The sequence below is a fragment of the Chinchilla lanigera genome, unplaced genomic scaffold (genome assembly GCF_000276665.1).
Source record: "Chinchilla lanigera isolate Chin_1 unplaced genomic scaffold, ChiLan1.0 scaffold00072, whole genome shotgun sequence".
Taxonomy (NCBI): domain Eukaryota; kingdom Metazoa; phylum Chordata; class Mammalia; order Rodentia; family Chinchillidae; genus Chinchilla; species Chinchilla lanigera.
In genome coordinates, this window is record NW_004955473.1 from 5,540,478 (window position 1) to 5,565,864 (window position 25,387).

At 34.7% G+C, this 25,387-nt stretch overlaps 1 protein-coding gene across 5 annotated transcripts in view; it reads left to right on the top strand.

The window, feature by feature from the left end:
- The window catches only part of Smarca1 (SWI/SNF related, matrix associated, actin dependent regulator of chromatin, subfamily a, member 1), a 74,126-nt gene that overhangs the window by 41,740 nt on the left and 6,999 nt on the right, over positions 1-25,387 (top strand). For 4 of the 5 annotated variants that reach the window (XM_005401264.2, XM_005401265.2, XM_005401267.2 and 1 more), the window contains 6 exons: positions 3,659-3,769; positions 4,029-4,142; positions 12,737-12,859; positions 15,827-15,959; positions 18,408-18,526; positions 18,628-18,840. In XM_005401264.2, the coding sequence (XP_005401321.1) occupies positions 3,659-3,769; positions 4,029-4,142; positions 12,737-12,859; positions 15,827-15,959; positions 18,408-18,526; positions 18,628-18,840 (813 nt within the window). The remainder of the gene's footprint in view (positions 1-3,658; positions 3,770-4,028; positions 4,143-12,736; positions 12,860-15,826; positions 15,960-18,407; positions 18,527-18,627; positions 18,841-25,387) is intronic. The other variant, XM_005401270.2, reaches the window with a different exon arrangement.

Below are 25,387 nucleotides of genomic sequence, written 5' to 3' on the forward strand. Positions count from 1 at the left end.
GGATAATGTATCAGGGCATACATGATGCGGCTATGTCTTCTTATTGATAATATTAAACTTGATCGCTTAGTTGAGGTGGTGTCTCCTGAGTTTCTCCCCTGTAAATTTACCATTTCCCTTTCTGGAGTTGATATCTTGGGGGAGAGGATCTCATATTTCTACTCACTGACCATAGCATCTATTGGTGGTTTGCCTGCCACAGTCATTATTGTGGTATTTGCCTCCTGGCAGTTTGGTATTTACTTCATTCCATCTATTTTTATGAATTGGGATTTTTTTTTTTTTTTAGTATGGAAAGGCTGGTTTTTCTCCCCACTTCTTTATGTTTTCAGATAGTTATCTGTATGAACTCATGGATATTTACTTTTCATTAAAATGCAATTCTGTCATTATTTATTTTGTTGCTCAGATTGCTCCATAAGGCTGTCATGTTTTTGAACTGATAGAAATGCGTTTTGTTAAAATAAAAAAATCTCATATGTCTTGCATTTACTAAAAAATAAGAAGTGAACCATTTTTGCGTTGCAACTAGTATGCTGCTAATGCTTTGTTGCCGTCATTTCCTTCTGATAGTTTTTTGTTGTTTTTATTTCCTGACTTATATTTGTGTACTTGTAATCCTAAGTAAGATTGCCTGTGTTCTATCCTGCTGAGATGGGCTGATGACCTGTCTGTACAGGGTAGAAATTGCTTTCCTAATACTCTTTTTAGATCCAATTATGTGATCTGAATTTTATAATTATTTCTATAGGCTTACAGGTACTAGGGGTGTTTTATACAGTGAGGAAATATTAATAGAGTCTAAATGCCACTGAAACCTTTTCCTCACTCTTTGTTGTAGTGCTGGGGATAGAATGAGAGGGCATCCCATGTGCTATGTATGTCGTCTCACTGAGCCCCACCCCTCGCCCCATCCACATTTTTTAGAGTAAATCAAGTCATAGTAAAATAATTGTCTATTTCTAATGTAACAGATTTTCCCATGCTTCTGATTCTACCAAAATAATGATGCAAAAATATAGTCAAATTTTAATAATAATGGTAATTTGTGTTTTTATAATTGAGTGCCTGACAATAATAATAGTAGTATGTCTAAAGTCAGAGTTTTTGAAATCATGAAATGAGATTATATTTTATTTCTGTTCATTCATGTTTTCTGAATAGGTTTTTGTTTTGAGACAGAGTCTTGTTATTGAGACAGAGTCCAGGCTGGCCTTTAACTCATTATATAGCCCAGGCTGGTTTTAAACTCACAGAGATCTTACTGTCTCAGCCTCCTGAATGCTGGGATTCCAAGTGTGTGCCATCACGCTCAGCCCTGGATAGGTTCTTAAATTAGTTTCAAATTATCCTTTGAAAGAAACTGAAAGTTTGAGGGAGTATTCTTTATAAATCACAGGAATTCTATGTTAAGGTAGATTTTCATTTATCATTTGTTAAGCCTGTAGCATTATTTCTTTACTGTGCCTATTAAGTCATGATGGTTGACATTAATTCTCAATGAATTACCTTGAATAAGATATTACTAATGTACTCTAATATAGGACAAACCAATTCAACATGATTGTTTCTCAAAATTCAGGAATTGGCCTTTAACATTTATTTCAAATTTGAATACCCAGACCTTCAAATAAGTATAGATTAAATGATCAAATACATTACTTTAAGAGAGTTAATTTAAACTATTAGTAATTTATTTTCACTGCAATTGAGAAAAATAAATATTGGCTGTTAATAGAATTTTTTTCCATTATATCAACTCATATTAATCCATCTGGGATGAAAAACAAGATTCAGTGTACTGTGGTGGGTATTTCTTCCCTCTTCACTCCCTGCCTCCCTCCGTCCCTCTCCTCTCTCTCTCCCTCCTTTCCTTTCTTCTAGTGGTGGAGCCCAGAGCCTTGCACGTGCTAGGCAAGCACTCTACCATTGAGCTACACTCTCAGTGGTATTTCCCATTTTATTTAAACATCACATTGTAATATCCTTAGCCTCGGAGTAGACCTTAAAAGTCATTTACTTTAATCCTTCTTGTAATCAAGAAATCCCACTGAGAGCATCTAGGACAGATACCCCGCCTGTGTTCAAGTGTTATCGCGTTGGGTGTCTTAGCCTTCCCAGAATACTTTCACTGCTTTATATTTTCTGTTTCTCAGAAAACTTCTCATTTGACTTATAGGGCCCTTTACTTGTGGTATAGGGGATTGAACCCAGAGTCTTGAGCATCCCAGGCAAGTGCTCTACTAGTGAGCCACACCCCCAGCCTGATTTATGTGCTCCTTGATGTAAGAGATTATTTTATTCATCTTTGTACCCTCGACACTGAGTTGCAGGTGATACAGTAGGTACATAATGCATAGTCGTTAAATTATATTGAGTAGAAATGTACTTCCTTGTAAATTTTCATATTGGTTTTAATCTTATAGATCAACAAAGAACTGTGTTTTTTTTTCTGTTGTATAGACATTCTTGTGTATGAATGCTACCATGATGCCTGACTTTGCTCTTTACTTCTCCAAATGGTTTGTAGATCACTAACCCTCCTGGTCATCTTAGTTTATCAGCCACTCTCAAAATAATGCCAAGGTTGGAACTTATCCCTTAGATAAGAGCAAGTAGATTGAGGAAATTAATAGTAGATTAGTGGCTTCTTCTAGGTCATTAATGTCTTATTTTGTGTAATGTCACTGGGCTAAACACTTTGAAATAAGAAAAACATACGCGTTAGAAACCCATTCCTCAAACTCTAGAACTTTGCATTGTCAATTTTGTTTTTTGACTACTGAGATATATTTTCTGGCTGATAATGGAGCAAAATTTTGTAATGTTACCAGATCACTGTTCACACTACTTTGGAAGTTTAATAGCACCTTACATTTAACTCTGGGCCATTTAACTAATGCTTTCATGAATTTTGTCACTTTAGTTTGTTTTTTGGTGCTGGGGATTAAACCCAGGTCCTTGCACATGCTAAGCATACATTCCACAACCCCAGCCCCATATGGTTGCATTGAATCCTCAAGGTAGGTATTATCATTTTCATTTTACAGACAAAGTAATTCTGATAAATTATTCTGATACAATAATTCTGATGAAAATCCAGATAAATTAATAATCATTTCCCACAGTTGTACAGCTGGTAAAATGACAGAATTTGGATTCATCTAGGTCTTTTTGATTTCATTGACTTTTACCACTATTCTTCTGCCACCTTTCCAGAAGTTTTCATTTGAACATTTTTCTTGAACTATGGAGGATGGATAAATGCCTGCCATGTTGATATTCCTCATTTACCCTTCTCATCTATTTTATAATTTGTGCACTTACCTCAGTAACCAGAATCGATATTACTTTTTTCTTCTGTTGGTTACCATTTATTTAAATTGACACAGAATACTAAGAAGATTATACAAATTCTCAGTTACTGAGGAAGAACTAATTTTTAAACTGCTTTCACAAAGGAAAAGAAACCACTTTTGCACCTAAACTTGGTGTACAGTACAGGTTCTGGAAGTTGGGAGGCATAATTGTGATTTATAAAGCATGTTTTGATTTTAACAGCTTTGATTTTTCTCATGCTTCTTCAGCCTTGATGTCCTTCATGGTGCTAAAACAATTTGGAGTAATTAAAGCCCTTGTTCTTGCTTGTCGTACATAGCTTGGTATGGTGGAATGGATTGAACCTCCCAAACGAGAACGCAAAGCAAACTACGCAGTGGATGCCTACTTTAGAGAGGCTTTGCGTGTCAGTGAGCCAAAGATTCCAAAGGTAAAAGAGCACAAGGCCAGTTCTGAAGGCCTACAGTGCGGTTATCTTGTGACATGGTCTAAAATTCAGATTTATTTGCAGCACTGCCAAATCATAGTCCCTAAAATCTAACAATACAACAAAGTACTCAGTATGGCCTAGCTATATAAATAGATTCCATTGTATTTACTTTTCTTATATAAAAATAGTAACATTAAGTATGTTCGCTTCATATAATTCATTAAAACAAATATATATGTAATGCATTTTCCCCTCACAGGCTCCACGTCCTCCAAAACAGCCAAATGTTCAGGATTTTCAATTTTTCCCACCACGTTTATTTGAGCTCCTGGAAAAGGAAATTCTTTATTATCGGAAGACGATAGGTTATAAGGTAATTTTTCAATTTTTAGATTAGTGTAATATAACCTTTTAAGGTACAATAAACTGTTAATCTAGACTAGGTGTTTCATATTAATGTGAGTAAAAGTAAATACAACATTTTTAAAACCAAAGAGGAGATTTAACTAGAAGTAAAGTCTCAAACTGCTGAATCACCCAAGAGAATCAGCACAAATAGGGATTAATGGAGAATTATCCAATATTTCAAGAGTAATACCTATAATAATATATTTTTATTTTATTTCTTAATTTAAATTTTAAGTTTTATTAGTACATGTTTGCACCACATGATGATTTCATTCATGGTGGGGAGTTGGTACATGTGCATCACACTTCTTAATTCTTTGTATGTCCTTTTCCACTTCCTTCCCTTCCTCGTCCTTCCATCTCTTGGGCCCCTTCCCATATGTGAAAGATCTGTCTCCCTGTTTCCCATTATCTGCCTTTTATTTTGCTCTTTAATTTCTTTAAACTTTGGGTTTCTCATATAAGAGAAAGCGGGCAATATTTAACCTTGTGTGTCTGATTTATTTCACTTAACATTATGGTTTCAGGGTACATCCATTTTCCTACAAATGACTCCAGTTTATTCTTCATTATAGCAGAGTAGTACCCCATTGTGTATAAGTGCCACATTTTCTTTATCCATTTGTCTGTTGATGGATATATAGGCTGTGTCCAAGATTTAGCTATTATGAGTTGTGCGGCTGTAAACATAGGGATGCATGTGTCACCGTAATGAATGTCTTAACTCTTTTGGGAATATACCTAGTAGGAAAATAGCTGGGTCTAATGGAATTCCTACTTTTAGTTTTCTCAGGAATCTCCACATTGATTTCCATAGTGATTATACTAGTTTACATTCCCATCAACAATGTAGAAGGAGTTCCTTTTTTTTTTTTCCTAATCAGCATTTGTTATTATTTGATTTCTTGATGATAGGCATTCCTTCTGGGGTAAGATAGAATCTGTGTTGCTTTTATTTGCATTTCTCTAATGGCCAGAGATGTGGAACATTCTTTCACGTATTTATTGGCCATTTGTACTTTTGAGAAGTGCTTATTCAGTTCAGTTGCCTATTTTTTGATTGGGTCTTTTATTCTGTGTCTAATTTTTTTGAATTCTTTATATATTCTAGATATTTGTCCTTTGTCCAGGGAATAGCTGGCAAAATATTTCTCCATTCTGTAGGTTGTCTCTTCACTCTGTTGGTTGTTTCCATTGCTGTGCAGAAGCTTTTTAATTCAATATAATCCCATTTTGTCTATTGTTGGATTTATTTCTTGTGAAAGTGGGGTTCTTTTCAGAAGTTCTTGCCTACAACTATATCAAAAGCTTTGTCAGTTTCTACCACAATATGGTTTGTTTTAATACTTAGATCTTTGCTTTTTGGGGGGATTTTTGAGACAGGGTCTCACTATGTAGCCTCAGCTGGCCTCAAACTCACAGAGATCCTCCTGCCTCAGCCTCCCAAGTGCTGTGATTATAGGCATGCACTACCAAGTCCAGCTGTTTTTAGCTGTATTTAGATTTTTGATCCATTTTCATTTTAGTTTAGTACATGGTGAGAGACATGGGTCTAGATCTGCAAGTACATAGCCAGTTTTCACAGTACCGTTTGTTACAGAGGCTATTTTCCCTCCAGCATGTTTTTGGATCCTTTGTCAAAGATCAGATGGCTGATTGTGCCTAGGTTGTTTATACATCTTCTTTTCTGTTCCACTGATCCTCATGCCTATTTCTGTGCCAGAACCACGTTATTTTTTTAAATCACCTTAGCTTTGTAATATAACAGGCATAAGACCAGTTTTAAAGAAAGTGAAAAGAGTGATATGCCAGAATAAATAGCTAGGTTATAGATTTAAAATGAAAAATAAAAGCAGATAAAACAATAATTAGCTTCATATACCAAACAAATAGATATTATCTTATTAAAAGGTTCGTAATATAGGTTTAGAAGATTATCTTCTATACTTTTATTGACTGATCCTAGTGAGATTTGACAATATATTGAAATGTTAGACCTCAGGTAGTAATAAACTAAATATATGTGGCACATTTCATAGTTTATAAGTACTTGAACAATATTTTATTGGATGCATAACAACCTCACGAAATAGGTATTATTATCATCTCCAAATCATAGGTGAGGAAATTCAGAGCAGTTAAGTGGCCTTGCTCAAGGTTGCTGTAGATGCTGAAGTCTAACCCAATTCTCAATATTCAAATGCTCTGCTCTTTCCACTCAGACATTCTGGGCTATTTCTGCATGTGATATAACCCTGCTTCTTTCCAATGTCCTAAATAAGGACTGTGTTTATGGTGGTGATATGTCATTTGGGAGGTAGGCCAAGTGTAGTCAAGTAGCAGCAATAAAAAATCATTCTCAATGATAGACCTGTTTATGCTCCTTCTTTGGAGATACTAAAATTTTGTTCCCCAAGATAATTATGTAGCTCACCACATTCTAGTCACAGATCTGATCTGGATGTAAACAGTGTCTTTCATTACAGGCAGTTTGTGGTTAGAGGGGTGAGAGCTTACAGTGACTCTTTGGGTGATGGCCAGCTGGAAGAATATGGCAGAGAAGGAAACCTCAGAAGATGAGGCAGTGAAGGCATAGCTGTGAATGGTGCTAGAAAGGAAGAGGGAGAAGAGGTGTAAGTAGAGAGGAAAGGGGTGAGTGGGGTTAAGGAAGGTGGCATGGAATTCATGCTGTATTATAGCCCATAGTGACCTCTTCCTCACCTCCCACGAAGAAGTGTCAGAAGCAGAATGAGAATGAATGAACGAAGGACTTTTTCATTTAGTCCTCATTTATTGAGCACTGGTCTGTTTGAGGTACTGTGCCAAGCACTTGGGATAAAGTAGTGACTAAGGTGGGCAGGGTCCTTCCCCACCCAGGTAATTGCAATTATAATGGCAGAGACAGAAATTAAACAAACAGCACGGTGTAAGGATGTCCTTATCTGTGCAGTTCTGTACTTACTGAGGGAGCTATGAGAGAGCATAACATAGCCACCTAGTGTGGACTGGGACAGCACTGCAGTGTGCCCTAAGTGAGTGCCATTCAAATTGAAATTAGAGAGATGTGTGTGAGCTACGGGACGTGTGGTAGAGAAGAGCTTTGGCGGGGGCACCTACTGTGCTAAGACCCTGAGGTGGGAAGAAGGAGGCCCCTTTGTGGAACTGCAAGAAGGCAACCATGCAGGTGGTGCGACAGTAGAGACCAGTCACATGGAGCGTTATAGATAATGTAATGAGGCTGAACTTTAGAGCAAGGCAAACACCACTGAGATGTTTCTGAGACGGGGAGGTGGGTGGGCAGGTGGTGAAAGATACTCATTCGGGCTAATTGTGTTGTATACTGTCCCAAGTTCTTTATACATATTAGATCATTATCCTCATAACAGCCCTGGAGCCACTGCTTGTTTCACAGATGAAGAAACTGGGACATAAGTTGACTAATTTGCTTAAAGTCATACAGTTTATAAGTGGGAAAGCATGATCAGATTTATATTTCTGAAGGATCACTCTGGCTGTGATGCAGAGAATGGGGAGTTTATCCCGGGAAACCAGCCAGGAGGCTCTTGAACTATCAAAATGTGGGAAGATAGTGGCAACTTGGACTGTGCTGGTGCTGGTGGAGGGAGACCCAACGCCCTACTGTTCTGCTCTTGGCCTTGTGTCTCTTCAGCCCCATTATGGATTGCTTCTGTATTGTCCTAAGACTTGCATTGATTCTCCCTGTGCATGCCTAGCTGAGGATTTACAAAACAAATAAGAATATATTCTGGATGTTGGTCCTTTCTGAACCTTGTCTCTTTTGTTCTTTACCAGGAACTATGGACCTGAGCTAAGGTGGGTTCTTTAATTGGGTGGGTTTCATGTTGAGTTCAGATTCTAGAGAGATTAGCATGGCATGTTATCATCCGCAACAGCTTCAAGGGCGATGTGTAATATATAACTGTTAGACATATCTACTTAATGAATATGTAGCACTGACCCCCTCCTCAATATCTCTGAAAACTCACCAGGGCCATAAAGTGAATGGAGCTAGTTTATTCTCAGGTGAACAAAACTGCTATAGTGGAGTCACCTGGTATTCTATATATGCACCCAGGCTGTCGAAAAGGGACTCCTTCCCCCCTTTCTGCGTAAATGATTTGTGACTAAAGGGAGAATGATATTGTGCATAGCTTGGGGCACTGTGGTTCATGGTAATGTTCTACTTTGAGTTCCCACAGTCTTATTGTGTAGCGATTTGAGGTGGGGGGCAGCTAGTTTGGAAGCCCTTGGGAAATAATATTTTTTGAGAATCCCTTTACTTGCAGTTTTGTTATCTATTTGTTCTTCCTTCCGTGTTCAGCACAACAAGATCACAGCAGTACTGCTGATAATAAGGCCTGGAATTAAAGGGGTTTGTTTCATTTGAGGCCAAGACAAGTATTTGTTTTGCCCTAATCACTTGGTTGTTAGTTGTACATTACGTATCAGTTCTTTCTGCTATCTAAGCTTTGACCTTGTTGCAAGTTAGGCATATTCAAAACCTTCATTTACTTTTTGGAATAAAGGAATTATTATTCCGTACTGAAACATTTGTTGAGTAAAGCCTTACATTGGAAGAGAGTAACCTCATTGAATTTTAAATTGCATATAAAAAATCCATAGTATCTAGAAATTTCATTGAAGATCTAGAGTGAAACTTTTGCTACATTTGAAGCTGAAGAAAGCTGTAGAAAATTCTCACATTTATCCCTAATAAAGAATTCTTTAGGGAAACATATAAACATTTGACAAATTGAGAAAGTTTCATAATCTTTGTGAGTTTTAGAACTGTCATTGTGGGCCACCTGTTTTGCAGTGACAGAACTAAAATATGGTGAGCTGATTTCAGGTTACTGCTTTCATTTTGTGTGCTGTCACATTTAATTCAGTATTCCATATTTCTATGAAATGCTTGTTCAACTCCTCTAAGAAACCAGGACTTGAAAAAGATTTTCACTATTTCACAGCTCTTAATCACAAGTTGTTTAGGCTTTGACTAGTAATCCAAACAATTATTGTGATATTTCCTTTTGAAAGGCAATTTTTAATGTATGTTTATGGTGTTGTTGGGTATCATAGTAATATACAGAGTAGGAGTACTTTGGAAAGCCCCTAGGAATGTGTTTGTTATAATTTGTCTGCTTAATTCTTATATAACACTTTGAAATTATTCCTGGAAACTTTATGTCAATAGGAATCTCATGGGGTAAAAAGTGAGTTTGAAAGAAATGAATATTGAGAAGATTTTTTTAATAGGAAGGGGATATAGAAATTCCAGACCTTTTAGCAGCCAAGTATTTTAATAACTTCCACTTCTAGAAGTTAGATAGTAAACATAAGCAGTGATGAAGTCATTCTTAAGCTTTACTGTATTAAATATGATTAGTGGGTATGAAAGAAATTTTCTGCAGTGGATTCGAAAATCTAATGGTATTACATAATATTCTGATTTTAACTTTATTAGGAGTTCAAAGGGGGAAAGCTTTAGTATTAGGAGTATCTGTGTAGGAGTAAACATTTTATGTGGGTATATTAATTTTCTATCATAAATCAGATGTTTTCATTTGGTTATCATTTGGTTTGTTGAACATAGAAATTTTAAAAATATTTGATTGAGAAGTTAAAATCAGAGTTTTTCTGCATTAAAATTTGAAGCAAAAGTAATTTCACATACCAGCAATTTAAGGGGTCTAATAGACTTTAAAGCTGTATCTGTGATTTTTTAAACATTAAACATTTTTAATGTTTAAAACAGAAAGATGCTGAAGTAGTTATACAATGAATGTCCATGTATACACCACATATATTTTACAGCTTACATCTTTAACAGTATATACTTTTTTACTTACTTTTCCTTTTCTCCAGCCCTCTGTAATATGGATATTTTTCCCGGTTTAATGCATTTTAGACTTGAGGCATAAATACATTTTATTTGGAATCACTTCAACATACATATCATTAGTCAGAGTCCAGTGGTTTTTTTTTTTGGTCCCGGGAATTAAACTCAGGACCTTGTGCTTGCCAAGCAAGGTGCTGTGCTGCTGAGCTATATCCCTGGCAGAGTCCAGTATTGTTATGATTTCTTTTTTAAGATGAAATTTACACTCAGGAAAATGAATAAATATTAAGTGTATTATTCAATGTATTTTGACCAATGTATGCACCCCATAATTCAAACCTCTATAAAGATTCACTACTGCAGCCCTAGGAGGTGTCTCTTCTGAGACAGTACCCATACACACTCTCCAGAGGTAATTACTGTTCTAACATTAACATTACTTCCTGCATAGATTAGGTTGTTATTCTAGAATTTCACATAAATGGAATCACACATTGTGTGTGAAGCTGCTTTCATTTAGCATAATGTTGTAGAGATGCAGTTACGTTATCTCATATATCAATGGTTTGTTCCTTTACACAGTTGATCACTATTCCACTGTGTGATGAGACCACAGTTGGCTTATACATTTTTTTAATCGATCAACACCTGAGCTGTTCACTGGTTTGGGGCTGTTATGAGTAAAGCTTGTGAGAGCGTTCCTATAAAAGGCTTTGCGTAAACATGTTTTCATTTCTTTTGGTAAATCCTTGGGAATAAAATTGCTGGTGTGCTTGTAATTTTACAGTTGACTTTAGCTGTCGAAAAGAGATTTACAAAACATTTTCATCACTGGAGTACATTTAATTTTTAATTTATATTTTCTTTTTCATGTCCATTTGTCACCATCCTAGGCCAGATGATTGTACCCTCTATCTAGGTTATGAAAGTTAGCAGGTTCTTTTGCTTCTAGTTGCTTTTCTATTTCATTCCTTCCAGCACAAGGCTCACAGCAAAAGCACTATATTTTGACACTTTACCCCCTTGTTCAAAAGTCTCCAGTGCCTCATGGGTGGTTTCAGGGCCCGCTAAATATGTTTGTACCTGGCCTTGTGTTTTGTTCCTTCTCAGTATAAGTCCTCACATTTTTTTGTGGTGCTGGGGATGGAACCCAGGGCTTCACGCATGCCAGGTAAGTGTTCCACCAATGAGCTATACCTGCAAGCCCTAACATAAGTGCTCTACACTCCTTACTGTACATTTCCGCCTTCGTGCTTTTGCTCATCCTGCTCCAGCCTAGAATATTGTTCCATTTCCCCACAACTTTAGGATTCTTAAGGTATGGCTCAAAATTTTACAACTAGTTTGTGAGCTCCTAGTGGGCAGCAGCATGTCCAACATGTCTTTCACATTCCAATCAATTTATCATAGTGCTATAGACATAACTGATATTTAGGCAATGCACACTAATTTGGTTGTCTAGTACTATGATTATAAATGAATCTGCTTTTTAATGCCCAGATTTTACATCTGATGATCGATTGGATACAGTAGTTTAAAAACTCATTGTGAAGTTACAGCGATGCAGTTTGAACTTTATGAATTATGTGTAACAATGAGAAAAATATACTATAATATGTGTTACAATTACATTAGAATAAAACTTTGACTATCTGATACTCGTAGAAAATGAGTCAATTATGATAGAAGTGCGTTCCAAACAGTGGAAGACTTACTGCCGACCCTTTTATTTTCATGCTTAATGGAATGCTGTGAAATGTACTCCACATGTTCTGTACCTGCCCTCTTAAATCATTGGGCTGCGTTGTAGCTGCAGTGCGCACAGCGATGGTATGAGGCTTTGGGCTGAGACTTGGTTTATCCCTCCACATGATGAATGCTGCCCTGTATTGCTGAATCATACTGGTTGTATGTGCTCGCCATGACATCGTGACACTCTGAGGCCCTGTGGGCTTCAGTTTTGAGATACAGGTGGCTGCTTGATTCCTCGGAGAGCTAAGCTTCTGTCCTCAGGGGTTTTCATTCAAGCTCTCTTCTCAGTTGTCAATGTATTTGCAGCTCTGTACCTCAAACACCATTTACAACTGCTGTTGGTCACTGCTGCTGTAGTCTTTTTTTCTTTGACTGCTGGTTCCATTGCAGCTATTGGTAGACTTTGCTACTCCTTTCACTTGTAAATTTTCTTATTTCTCATGTTTATCTTCTTCATTTTCCTGTCACTTTTAAATTTTGCATTTTATATAAAAATACTCTCCCTTAATAAGACCTGGCAGGCAATAAAAGCACTCCATTCTTTTCGCATGTTGAAGCTGTCGGTGTTGAACATCATTTGTAGGTGTACTGCTACTTCTTTACCCTGCCATATAGTACCAAAGGGGTACGGTCTTTCTTTTTCAACTGCTAAACTTTTTGTTTATTCCATGTACTACGATATTACAAGCATATACTTTGTTCTACAGTACAGTGAAATGTAGAATACAATGTGGAACTCATTTATAGATGGTTCTTAACTTTAAAATGCCTTGTGGCATAAAAATGATTCTTTAAGCATATCATAGTGGCACAAATGTGGAGAGGACCTTGTGTCATTCTGATTATGACTTTTTATCACTTACTGAAATAAGGCTGGAATGTATATATACACCCTTACTAACTAATTTTTCTCATAGTGTATCCATCACTCATCTCTTGATTAATAGGTGCCAAGGAATCCTGAGACACCAAATCCAGCTCTGGCTCAAAGAGAAGAGCAAAAAAAGATTGATGGAGCCGAGCTTCTTACATTAGAAGAGACAGAAGAAAAGGAAAAACTTCTCACACAAGTAAGCTATTTTAAGTGACTGAAATACTTCTAGTCAACCAATAAGAAAAAAGAAAAGCATAAATAACGCTTTTGATTATATTGGCCTAGTATCCTGACATGACACTCTAAACACGCTTAGACCATATGTCCCCATTATTAATAACCCCTTTTACAGAAGATGCTTCTTTGAGAAATGTTAGAAAATACATATATGCAAAATATGTCAATTACTAGAACTATGACATGCTTTTTAAGCAATTATAGTAAGATCAGTGAATCTGCATTTGAATCCTGTTATATAATAATTGCTGACATGAATTCAAAACTTTAAGTTCTTTCGCAGATTGAAGTGAATTATCCCCTGAAATTATACTCTACCTATCTTTTGTTTGTGGAATAATTTCGTAATTTAAAAATTTATTTCATCTTTCCTTAGAACTTTGATACAATGATAAGCGATTTCTGAAATGTGTTAAGATTATCATTGTGTAATTAAAAGTCAACAATTATTAAATAGGGAAAGTTTCTATTTGAAGAAAATATTAATACTTTCAAGTCATTACTGCTTAGATGAGTTTTGTATCTTTTCTCCAAATAAACTCTAGAAGATTAAAAAAAAGTGGTTCAGCATAAAAGGCTTGCAAAATAATAAAAATGTGTACTATGTGACACCACCATAGTATAGGATGTTGCCAGCAAAGTTTTTTATTTGTATTTTTATTTTATGGAAAAAACAAAATTCCATAACAAAATAATATGAGAATAACAATAGTTAATACACTGTGTATTGTTATCTTCAGAATATTGACTCAGTACAAGATATGGGCATAAATCTTTCTCCAAACAATATTAGCACAAACCTTTCTTAGAAACTACTAGTATAATTGTCTAGTGTTTTGCTTTTTTTTTCCCTTTTCCCTTCCTTCTTTCCCCACTCCCCCACCCTAGTTCCTCTTTCCTTTTGAACAATTCTTCCTATTTCACAGTATCTATTGTACGTTTTGGTCCTTATTTACTCTTTCAGTTTCTCATGCCAGGGAGATAATACAGTGTTTATACATATGAGTCTGATTTATTTCACTTCAGTATGGCCCCAAGTTGCATCCATTTACCTATAAATTTCTCAAGTTTACCCTTCGTTATGACTGAGTAGTACTCCATTGCATAAAAAGACCATATTTTTAAAAATCCATTCCTCGGCTGATAGGCATTTGGGTTCTTTCCAAGATTTAGCTATTATAAATTGTGGCAAAATTTATTTATTCAAGTTTTTTTGTTTGTTTTGGGACAGGGTCTCCCTTTGTAGTTCATGATAATAATGGACTCATTGTGTAGTCCAGGTTGGCCACAAACTTGTGGCAATCCTGCCTCAGCCTCCTGAGTGCTGGGATTACAGGCATGTGCCACCATGCCCAGTTCTCAGCATTTTTCAAACAATGTGTAAGCCATAGTAGTAGAAAATTCTTCACATCAATCACTAAAGGATATGAATGTTTTCAACACAAAAATGGATAAAAGTTTGAGTTGATGGGTATGACAGTTTCTCATTGCACATTGTAAGCATGTGTCAAAATGTCATACTTTATCCACTCACTTTCCAATTGTGTGTCAATTAAATAGACTTTGTATTTATACATTCTTTTATATACATCTTTTATTTATTGTAACATGTAATTTTCATGAATAAAATTTTACAAAGTATATTCAGAAGTTTTTGAGCCAAATGTCTGCAAGTCACAAAGTTTAGCTTGAAAATATAAATACAATTGGCTCAGTTTTAGGACTTACCATAGAATAAAATCAAACATTTGAATATTCCTGTTTTATTTTAAAAATTCATTTCCTGAACACAAAATAAAGTTAGGGCTTACACTGTGTAATGCATGTACAATATGATGTGGGTATGAAGTTTCAATATTTTTGCCCCTCATAGTTGAATTTATTTTAAATTATCTTTCTCTGCTGGTGAAAATTAAGAAATCTTTGTCAAAAGATTTTGATGTAAAATTGAATACTCCGATTTCACTGGAGTATGGCCCCAAGTTGCATCCATTTACCTATAAATTTCTCAAGTTCACCCTTCGTTTTGACTGAGTAGTACTCCATTGCATAAAAAGACCATATTTTAAAAAATCCATCCCTCGGCTGATAGGCATTTGGGTTCTTTCCAAAGATGTAAAATTGCAATGTCTGGGATGTGAATCACAAAGATGTAAAGTGCAAAAGAAAGATGTAAAATCCAAAAGATGTAAAATCCAAAAGAAAGAAAAATCCAACACAAAGATGTAAAATCCAAAGATGTAAAATTGCAGTGTCTGGGATATGAATCACCCTAATAATTCTGGTTAGGGACATAAGGAATAGGTAGCAAATTCTTGGTCTGTCACTTCCTGGTTAGGCCATTAATGCTTAATTGTTCTATATTATAGTAAAGAAATTCAGTGGCCCAATAATATTCTGTTCATGGAAATTCAATATGAATGCAGTCTTGATAAAAAAAATTACTATTGTTTTGGAAAGCTATAAAGAGCTATAGAGTTTTCTTCTCTATTCTCTTTTGATTTTCAAAAGTGTTCTTTTGATTTAATGTATTACATTCCTCTCTTCATTTGTTTGGGGACAGATCTGTGAAAAAAATCATTGTGGACTATCAGGACTTTAGCATTTATATTATAATTTTATTTTAATATATTTGTATTTCATTGTAGTTGAAATATGTATAACATATTTGTATAAAGCATGGAATTCTGTAAAACCTGGAATTAAATCTATACAATATCTTCAAACTATAAATCAACTTTAAATGTTTGGAAAGGTGTATGTTCCTTCAAAATAGAAAAGCATTTATTTCTATAACAATTTATTCAGCTTTTGATTGTAACATTAAAAAGTGATTTTATACAAAAGAACATTTGTCTTTCAGTAGGACAATAAGTGGGTTTATTGATTTAACCATTGCTGATGATGTGTAACTTTTTGATCACAGGGTTTCACAAACTGGACTAAGCGAGATTTTAACCAGTTTATTAAAGCTAATGAGAAGTACGGAAGAGATGACATTGATAATATTGCTAGAGAGGTAGAGGGCAAGTCCCCTGAGGAGGTCATGGAGTATTCAGGTTTGTATGTAGTTTCAAACATAATGTTTTAGTTAAACGTTATTCACCTCTTTAGCATCAGTTCAATTATATCTTTGTCTGAGATCTTTTACAATTTTTTTTAATGATACTGGACATCAAACCCAATGGCCTCATGCATGCAGTCAGTATATACTGTACCACTGAGCTACATCCTTGGCCCTCTTAAACTTTTGTGAAGAAGATGTAGGTGAAAGTATAAAATGTAATTGTACTTCTAAAAGAAAGTTTATTGGAGTTATCCTAACAAATGGAATGATGCTGTCTTTAGTAGTTAGTGAACAGAGCTAAGTAAAGCTCTGAGAAAACAAGGGTGGTCATTAGATGAGCATTGACAGAATTAGTTTTCCACTTTTCTACCTCTGCAATTTAGCCCTCTTCCGGTCTAGTCCTGAGACTGGAATTTCAGTGGATTGCAGTAGTCTTACTTTCTGCGTCATCCCTGAAGGAGAGAGTTCATATGAGGTCCATTTAGATGACCAAGCACTCTCAGGATTCCAGTCTAATCCAGTCAGGACATTTGGGCCCTGTTAACTTGAGGCAAGATGAACAGATCTCAAAAGATCGCTTGAAAAATATCTGTTCAGTGTGTCCTTGCCCTTAACTAGAATCAGTTTAGCTGCGGAAGTATGTGGCATTAATACTAATTCTTGCATCACAGCACATCCAACCTGAGGCTCCTGAAAAGAAAGCTTATTTAAAATAGACTGATATATCTATTTTCTACATATAGAACATAGGATATTTCTACCTTTCAAATAGGTGGTGTTCTGAAATTGATTCTGAATATCAGCTGTTAAGAATAAAGACCATTTTTCCTATAGAAATAATGTTAAAACATAGGTGTAGGTTTCTTTGCTATCTGCCCAAAGTTATTTAACCTACCTACCGAAAGTTTGTGTTTTTGCAATAGTAGGAAAGAAAGAACATTGTATCCCAATAAATAAGCCAAAGATTAACACTTCCTAGGAATAGATTTCAGTTTATCTAGAGTACAAGTGCTTGAAAAAGTCATATTTAATTAGAGAAGGCTTTGTTTTTCCTCCTGGAAATGTGCAACTGTACTTCTGGTGGTTACCAAGGACTTTAGAGGTGGGTTATATTGAGTTTTTATTTCATATAGTAAAACATCAAGTTTATAAATTTCCTATTCACTGATACCAGCATGACTACTGTTTCTTTTCAAGTTTAGCACATAAGTTGAAGGCATTTGGGAGAACAGTAGATGGGAAAGAGAATTTTATCAGCAAGAGTTGAATGAAACAGTGCAAAAGGGCACATACTGTGAGATATTTTGATTTTTCTTCAAATTATCGATACCATCAGTGTGCATAGTTGCAAGAAAAGGGTGATTTAAAAAAATGGCATGGGCTGGGGATGTATTTCAGTGGTGGAGCACTTGCCTAGCATGCATGAGTTCTTGAGTTCCATTTCTAGCACTGCAAAAACAAAAGAACAACAAAAGGATATGTCAATGCTCCCTCACATTAGACAATACTTCAGGGAGCATGACTTCCTCAGTACTATTTAATTATGCCCACCAGGTTGAAATTTCAAATGGCTTATTGAGCTGGCTGCAGTAATAGGAGAAGTATGTGTGATTGGCTGTTTGTGAATATACAGTATTTTGTATGTAGCAGGCATTTAAATATGTGTTGAATGAATATGTGAGTGAATAATGAATACAGGTGCTTATAAAAATGAGAGTGTGCTAACATACCTTCTTTGATAGATTCTAAAAATGAACAATTTGAGAGTGTAGAATATGTCATTAGAAGGCCTTTCACTGAAGTCACAAGAGGTGACATTAATGCTGGAGATTATTTGGCTCATCTATGAAATTTGGTTGGTTAATTGGTAATTTGAATATTCTTTTGTATGTATCCAATTAAAATCCTACTGATGTTTAAAGAAGCTGTAGGTCCCTGGAAATGCAGTAAGATTAGTGAGTGATTTCAGAAGCAAGTAATAGCTTCAGTAGATATTACCTCTTTGTAGGAATTATTTAGCCAATTGATAAATGATTTCACTTTCATTGCTGCTTACTAAGTAGCTATGTTAACATTTCCATGTTGTCCTCTTCTGTTTTCCTTCATGTATTCCCATTCTCTATTGTATTTGAGTAAAAAGCTTAGATTAAATCAGTATATGAAGTATAATTTGAAATTTTAGTCATTCAGTATGCGTAATTAAAAATTTCTTATCTCATGAGAGGAAAAATGATAATTGAAAACCTTACTGAGCTCTTATTTTTAAACAAAATATTAGGAGTATTTAATAATTGAAGTAAATATGTATATATACATATATGTATCTGAATCCTAATTTTAAAAAGTGTAAGTTCATTGTATTCTTCCTATTATTTATTCTATAATTTCTTGGATTTCCCTGCTTAAATGATAGTAATTTAAAATAATAACTGTCTTTCAGCTGTATTTTGGGAACGTTGCAATGAATTACAGGACATTGAGAAAATCATGGCTCAAATTGAACGTGGAGAAGCAAGAATTCAAAGAAGGATTAGTATCAAGAAAGCCCTGGATGCCAAAGTACTGTGTTTTATGCCAAATTCTTAATAGATAATTTTACTTGATTTCGTGATAAACGATTGCACATCCAATTAAAAGCACTATTTTGTTGATCTACACAGATTGCAAGATACAAGGCTCCATTTCATCAGTTGCGTATTCAGTATGGAACCAGCAAAGGAAAGAACTATACTGAGGAAGAAGATAGATTCTTGATTTGTATGTTACACAAAATGGGCTTTGATAGAGAAAATGTGTATGAAGAATTAAGGCAGTGTGTACGGAATGCTCCTCAGTTTAGATTTGACTGGTTTATCAAGTCTAGAACTGCCATGGTATGTATTCCTTTTGCTATTATTTTCATTTTGAAAAATTTTGGACATCATATAACCTCCACCAAGATTGTCTTATTGTTAGAATTTTGTCACATTGGATGCTCTCTCTCTGCCTCCCTCCCTCCCTTTCTCTTTATATACATATTTACACTACATAGAATCTATATATACATATGCAGTCTATATTCTATACTCAGAGATATGGAAACATACTTATATTCTACATTCAGAAATATATATATCTGTATTTTATACTTATAAATGTTTATGTTTCTGAACCATTTTAAAAAAAGTTGCAGACAACATGAGTGTTCACCTCTAAATAGTTTATCACATATCTCCTAAAAAATACATACATATTCCTTTGATCCCACCTGAGAATGTTGACATAAATACAGTAGTGTCATGTAGTATAAAGTCTATGAACAGAATACGCTGGCTGTCACCAAAATGTTTTATAGCTGTTTTTGAATTGATTATCTAGAAAGGGTCATGCATTACATTTGGTTCATGGATATGTTTTGTCTTTTGTAAGTCCTCTACTTTTCTTATAACAAATGTCCATGGTAGTTGTTTTGTAGAACGTCCAACATTGTACCTCATCACTTGTTCATTGTTAGACTTAGGCTCAGTGTTTTTGGTAAGAATGGTACAGAAGTAATGTTTTGGGCTTTTTATTGTATCATATCGTGAGGAGTGTTATGTCAGGTTGTCACACAATTGATGATGCTGCGTATGCCGACTTTGTTAATATTTTGATCCCAAGAGCTTGCCACTTTAAAGATACATTTTCCCCTTTGAATTAACCAAGTGATACTTGAGACAGTGTGAATGACTTAAAGATCTATTTTAATGAAAAGGAATTGTTGCCTACATTGAGTCTTTGCAGGAATATTATGAAACACAGTAATTAAGTAAAAGATTATTTTAGCTTCTGCAATATCCTCCATTATTTTCTACATAAATTTCTGTTAAATTCTAGTGCTATTTAGGAGGAGTGGTGTTCATGACAATACTGAAATACATGCAGCACATCTTCAATGTTGGCATCATCAAGCTTTCGTCAGCCAAGGTTATTAAGACAAAAATAGGTTTATGTGTCCTGAAGATTAAAAGCACCCAGGAACAAGCAATGCGAACAATGATTTTATGACTAATCATAAAATAGCATACATTTTTTTCCTAGTTACTATCTATCATGACTATTTTCTTGTCTAAAAATTCATTAGAGTATGAAACAATGCTTTATATTTTTTACTCATTTTATATTTTTAGCCCAAGTTGAATAAAAAGAAAAATGAGTCGCTCTAACTGAAGACATTAATTTTGACATACACTTTGGAAGATCAGACATGAAAACTTGTAACACTAATTCAGGGTACACAGATTATGTCATTAGAGTGTGCCCATCAAATTTAAGGATGATGTAGTGTCAGCAGAGCTAGCAAATAGTTTAGACGGAGCCAGGATCCACAAGGAACTAGAACAATTGGAATAGTGGTTCAGGTGAATCTAGCAACATGGCATTTACAAAGGCTAAATGTGCAATGCTTTACTTGTACAAAATATGAAGAGGTGTATATATTAACAAGATACTGTAGGGACAACTGAAAAAAAAATAAAAAAGATGACAGTTAATCTGTAGCATGAGGATTGAGGTTAGATATAAGGAAGAGTTGTTTGAGAGAGTTCTTTGGATTACGGATGTGGATTATTGAGAACAATGTAGAACAGCTTTTCTGTTTGCCTACGAAAATGTAATTTTATTTAGATTGTCTAGAGACAATGACTGTGAATTTGTTGCTCTTTTAAGGTACCATCGAGTTCAGTGCATCTGTGTCCATGTTTAGTAGAGAATACTTTCCATAGCCACACATTTAAGATTTTTAGGCATCTGCAGTTTTATGTGTATAATGATATAATTTAGGGCAGCACCAACAGCTTCTAAGAGACAAATGCCTAATTACATTTGTCGGTGAATCATGTTTTAGAACACACATGCCTTTTTTCTGAGATGGATCACTTACTGAGTTCTGAGTTTCAGTTCAGTGATATTTTACTAATTTTTTTAAAAAGGATGAGAGCTTAATGTTGATCTCAGTTTGTGCAATCATTAAACTGAAGCAGTAAAATGAGATTAAAAATATAAAGAAAATCTTATACTATTTGTAATATGAACGTGAATGCAGAACCACATAACCTTATTTCATGTTCTAAGAAAAAGAACAAGTATACTCTTAACAGCCACTAGATGTCTCTAAACTCCCTTGCAAAAAATACCTTTCCTCCATCTTCTTTTTTCAAACTGTAGTCTTTCTTTAGCCAGAGATTTAAACCTCCACTGTGTATTTTCCAAAAAAGCAGATTATCTATATAGGAGATCACAAAATGGGATCTTTAGTTTGTCTATAACAAAGGAAGACACTTGGTCTTACTTTTTAGCATGTGAAATTTCTAATTTCTGAAGAATCTATAAAATATACATGTATTCATATTTGACTATGTTAATTAAAAGGTTTTCTAAATTTTTCTGTCATTACATTTTGATTTCCCTTTTAGCTAATGGGTATTTTGGGGTTATATTTTTGGATTTAATATATAGTAAGGCATTTAAAAATATGCATACGTGTGTATCATTAATTTGGAATATATCATGATAATGCATGTAATTAGAGAATTATTCAAATAGATTATTAATATTCCTAGATTATTTCTTTCCTCCTTCATCTTAAAGATAACTGTCCCTTTACAGAGGATCGTGTTCACAACCTAGGAAGAGAAACTGCCCCCCCTTGAAAGAGGCAGCTGTGATTTCTGAAATAAAAACAGATGTGATTACTTCCTTTCATGTGACTACTGTTTGTTTTCAAATCACAACTTTATTATTAATGAAAATGTTCTTTATTCAAAAGTGAGAAAATGACATTCCTCAGAACTGTAGAAGAAAAAATACTTTTAAAGAAAATATTGCTATATCTTTTTATTAACTTGTTTCTGAGTCTGGATTCATTGAAAAAAAAATCCCATCTTAGAAATACAGAGGTTGTAATTTGATTCATGTTGTGAGTGTCACTGTGGTTAAATTATAAACCTTGTTGATGACTGAACTTCACTTACTAACAAAATTCTCTTTAAAAAACATAATATAGCTAAAAGAGGACTCTTTCCTTTCCCAGAGTCACCAATAAATAATGTGAAATACTTCTTAGAAAAAGTAGAATCCCTAGAGTTACATTTTATGTAAAAGATCTCAAAGTACTGAATTCATGGCTTCTGACTTAACAGTCATAAAGTGCTTAAAGGCACAAACCTCCACTTCCAAATATGCCTCACTTTGAAAGCCGTCAGCTAAAGGTTGACGATTTCTTTGAGCTTCTTCTGCATTTAAAAATGCTGCCTATACAAAAGAGAAAATGAGTTTTACTTCCATTTCTCTGTGCTAAAAAGATTGCATTTTTTTCTCTGAGAACTTGTGTGGTCTTTAAGTACGTAATCAGTCTCTATTGAACTACATAAACAAGTAGGAAGGCTATGTTAGACTCAAAATTTTAAGCTTGAAGCCCTACCATTTTCTTCCTAAGAAGAAAATATCTTAGAACAGAGTCTTGGTCTTAGGATATTTAAAACTTGTCAGAATTAAAAACACTTTTACCAAATGACCATAAGGAGAAATGATAATATTTTGTGTGTGTATTTATGTACATTATATATAAATATACATATATATTTTGTGTGTGTATCTATATACATTATATATAAATATACATATATATTTTGTATATATATATAATATCAAATGTTCAATTTTATATAATGCTTACCCATCCCCTTACCAGTATTAGCTCATTAATTTTCTTGCTATTGCTTTTAGGGAATGGATGTCAGGGTATTACGCTTGTTCATCTAGTGACAGATTGTCACATGCCTGGGAAATTTGAGAAGAACCCGAGAGGTCCAAAGGATCTAGCATATTTGTCAATTTACTGCATAGGATGTGTGGAAAAAGTTCAATCAGTAATGCCTTGGAACGTCTAGAAAAAGGAAACTTTGATTTTCTGAAATAACATTTCTTGATAAAGTATTTTTTGCGTCTTATGCAGGATTGCTTTGACTCTTAATTGTAGTTAAAAATTCTTACCTTGAAACCTCTTGGGAGCTTTTTACTTTTCAGCTGGTTCAAGGAGCTGTGTGCACATTGCCTGTAGCAATGTATGTTGGAGTTGCAGCTGAGTATTAGTAATTAGTTATTGCAACTGCAGTCTTTTGTAGTAGCTTGAATGAATTTTTCTGATAGTATCTCAGAGAGAGAATCTTACACTGTTGAATGCAGTGTAATAAAAATTTCATGTGATTACTATTTGTTTTCAAATCACAACTTTATTATTAATGAAAATGTTCTTTTTTTAAAAGTGAGAAAATGACGTTCCTCAGAAGTGTAGAAGAAAAAATACTTTTAAAGAAAATATTGCTATATCTTTTTATTAACTTGCTTCCCATTTTATAGTTTTATCACAGTGGCTAGTAAATGTTAATTAGGTTATTAGCTCAGCACAGCATGTTTTATAAATTCTCTGTTCAGTCAGAAAAGGGTTTTCTTTATAGATAATTCAGAAGAATAAACTGAAAGTAGACAATTTCCTACTTAGTTAGTAGTCATAATAACATTTCTCTTTGTTGCTTACGAAGTCTAGTCTGGAAAATTTCACAAAGGAAACTCGTGATTTGTCATTTTATATGTTAGTACTTAATTATATGTTAACAGCTAATATAGATATTTTAGAGCATTACATTCTTAATGAAATATGAGAAATCTGAACAATGGTAAAATTGGTAAACTGTAAAGTATATCAGTGCATTCTTGTTCACTATAGAACTAAATTGTTAAAAACCAAATATATTTATGCTCATAGGGATCTGTTATTCCTCCGGTACTTGAAAGACTAAAATGTCCCTTTTCTGCCTTAATTTTGAAAAGGTCTTATCACAGAGGGAAGGACAGAGGAGGTAGTGTTTAACTTTGCCTTGCGGCAAGGGAATCAGAGGAATAGCTTCACAGAAGAGGAAGCAAGTCTTGAAAAACTAGAAGGAGTTGGCCCTGAGAGTACATTCCAGGTTGTGGAAACAGGATATGCGAAGGTATAAATCAGCCCAGCATGTTCAGAGATTGCAAGTGGGTTGGTACGACATGGTGTGAGTAGGAAAGTTTTGGAAGATGAGGCTGGGTACCTGGCAGCCAAAGAATAAAGGGCTGTGTCTGCAGTACTGAAGACCTCCATGTCCGTCATTAGTCTACAGGCAGTACGGAGGAGTCCTTCCAAGAATTCCCCAGGGCAGTGTGATATGATCAGTTTACATTGGGAAAATCACTGTTCTAGTCCAAGTGGGTAAATGTCTATCTCTAACTACACTAACAGTTTTCAAATTTATATTTCTGTTTTTTCATTGTTCATCTTTTTTTTTTTTCTTCCTTTGGCAAATGTGCCATCAATCTGTTCCAGAGTCATTTTTTTCCTTACTTGTTCTTTTGTTTTGGATACTGGGGATTGAACCCTGTGCCTTGCATGTGTTAGGCAAATGCTGTATCACTGAGCTACACCACCAGTCCTCCTACTGGTCTCTTCACCTTGAAGTGCAACTGTTATATTTAAGGAAATCAGCCTAGAACCTCACCTAGTAAGCATTCAGTGAGATCATGAGCATGGATCCTTTGCACTTAGATTTGCTTCTATTGCATAGACTCTGACAATTGGACCTGATTTGGATGGAACGGGAGGAAATGTACCAGTGTGTTGAGGTCCACTTCATTCCTTTTCTCTTCATCTACCTTTTCCTAAAGATAAATCCTGTCATTCCTGCAGGTTTTGTTTATTCATGAGCTTGAATAAGCAGTTGTAAATTTCATGTGTTTTATTATGCAGCTGTCGTGTTTTAGGGCCCTGAACTGTTCTAACAATCAGAGATACAATTAATACACTAACAATCAAAGATAAAAATAATGTATTACTAAAGATAGTTATGCATTATCTTGTGAGAAGGTGACATAATATTTTATAAATAGCAGTGCTTATGTGGCAGCAGTTATGAAAAGCATCACAACATTTGATACTTGTTTGAAAAATAGTAGTATATATTTATTTGACTATTAATTCTCAATTAACTGCCAAGGATCCTGAGTCATGAAATTCTAGTATAGACTGTAATTACTGTTAGCATGATAGAGATTCAAAATGACTCAGAATCTGGGCAGTATTTCAAGTCCCAGAATCTATATAGATGAAGGTATCTATTTAAAATTTATTTTCTGGAGATGGTGTGTAAGAGACTAAACAAGAAAAAATGCCCATTTTATTTTACTAAGAATTGTGCAAGAAAATCCTGACCGTATAGATTATTAGCCACATCTTCAGAGGCTCCAATGTGGAGTGTACTTTTTCTTGCCCTTGCTCATTCAGCTGCTTTTGTCTTTCAACCCTAACAGGCACAGACCTTCTGTCATTCAGACTTAGGTAGGCTTAGTGTCTAGGATTTTAGTACATAGGAAATGTAA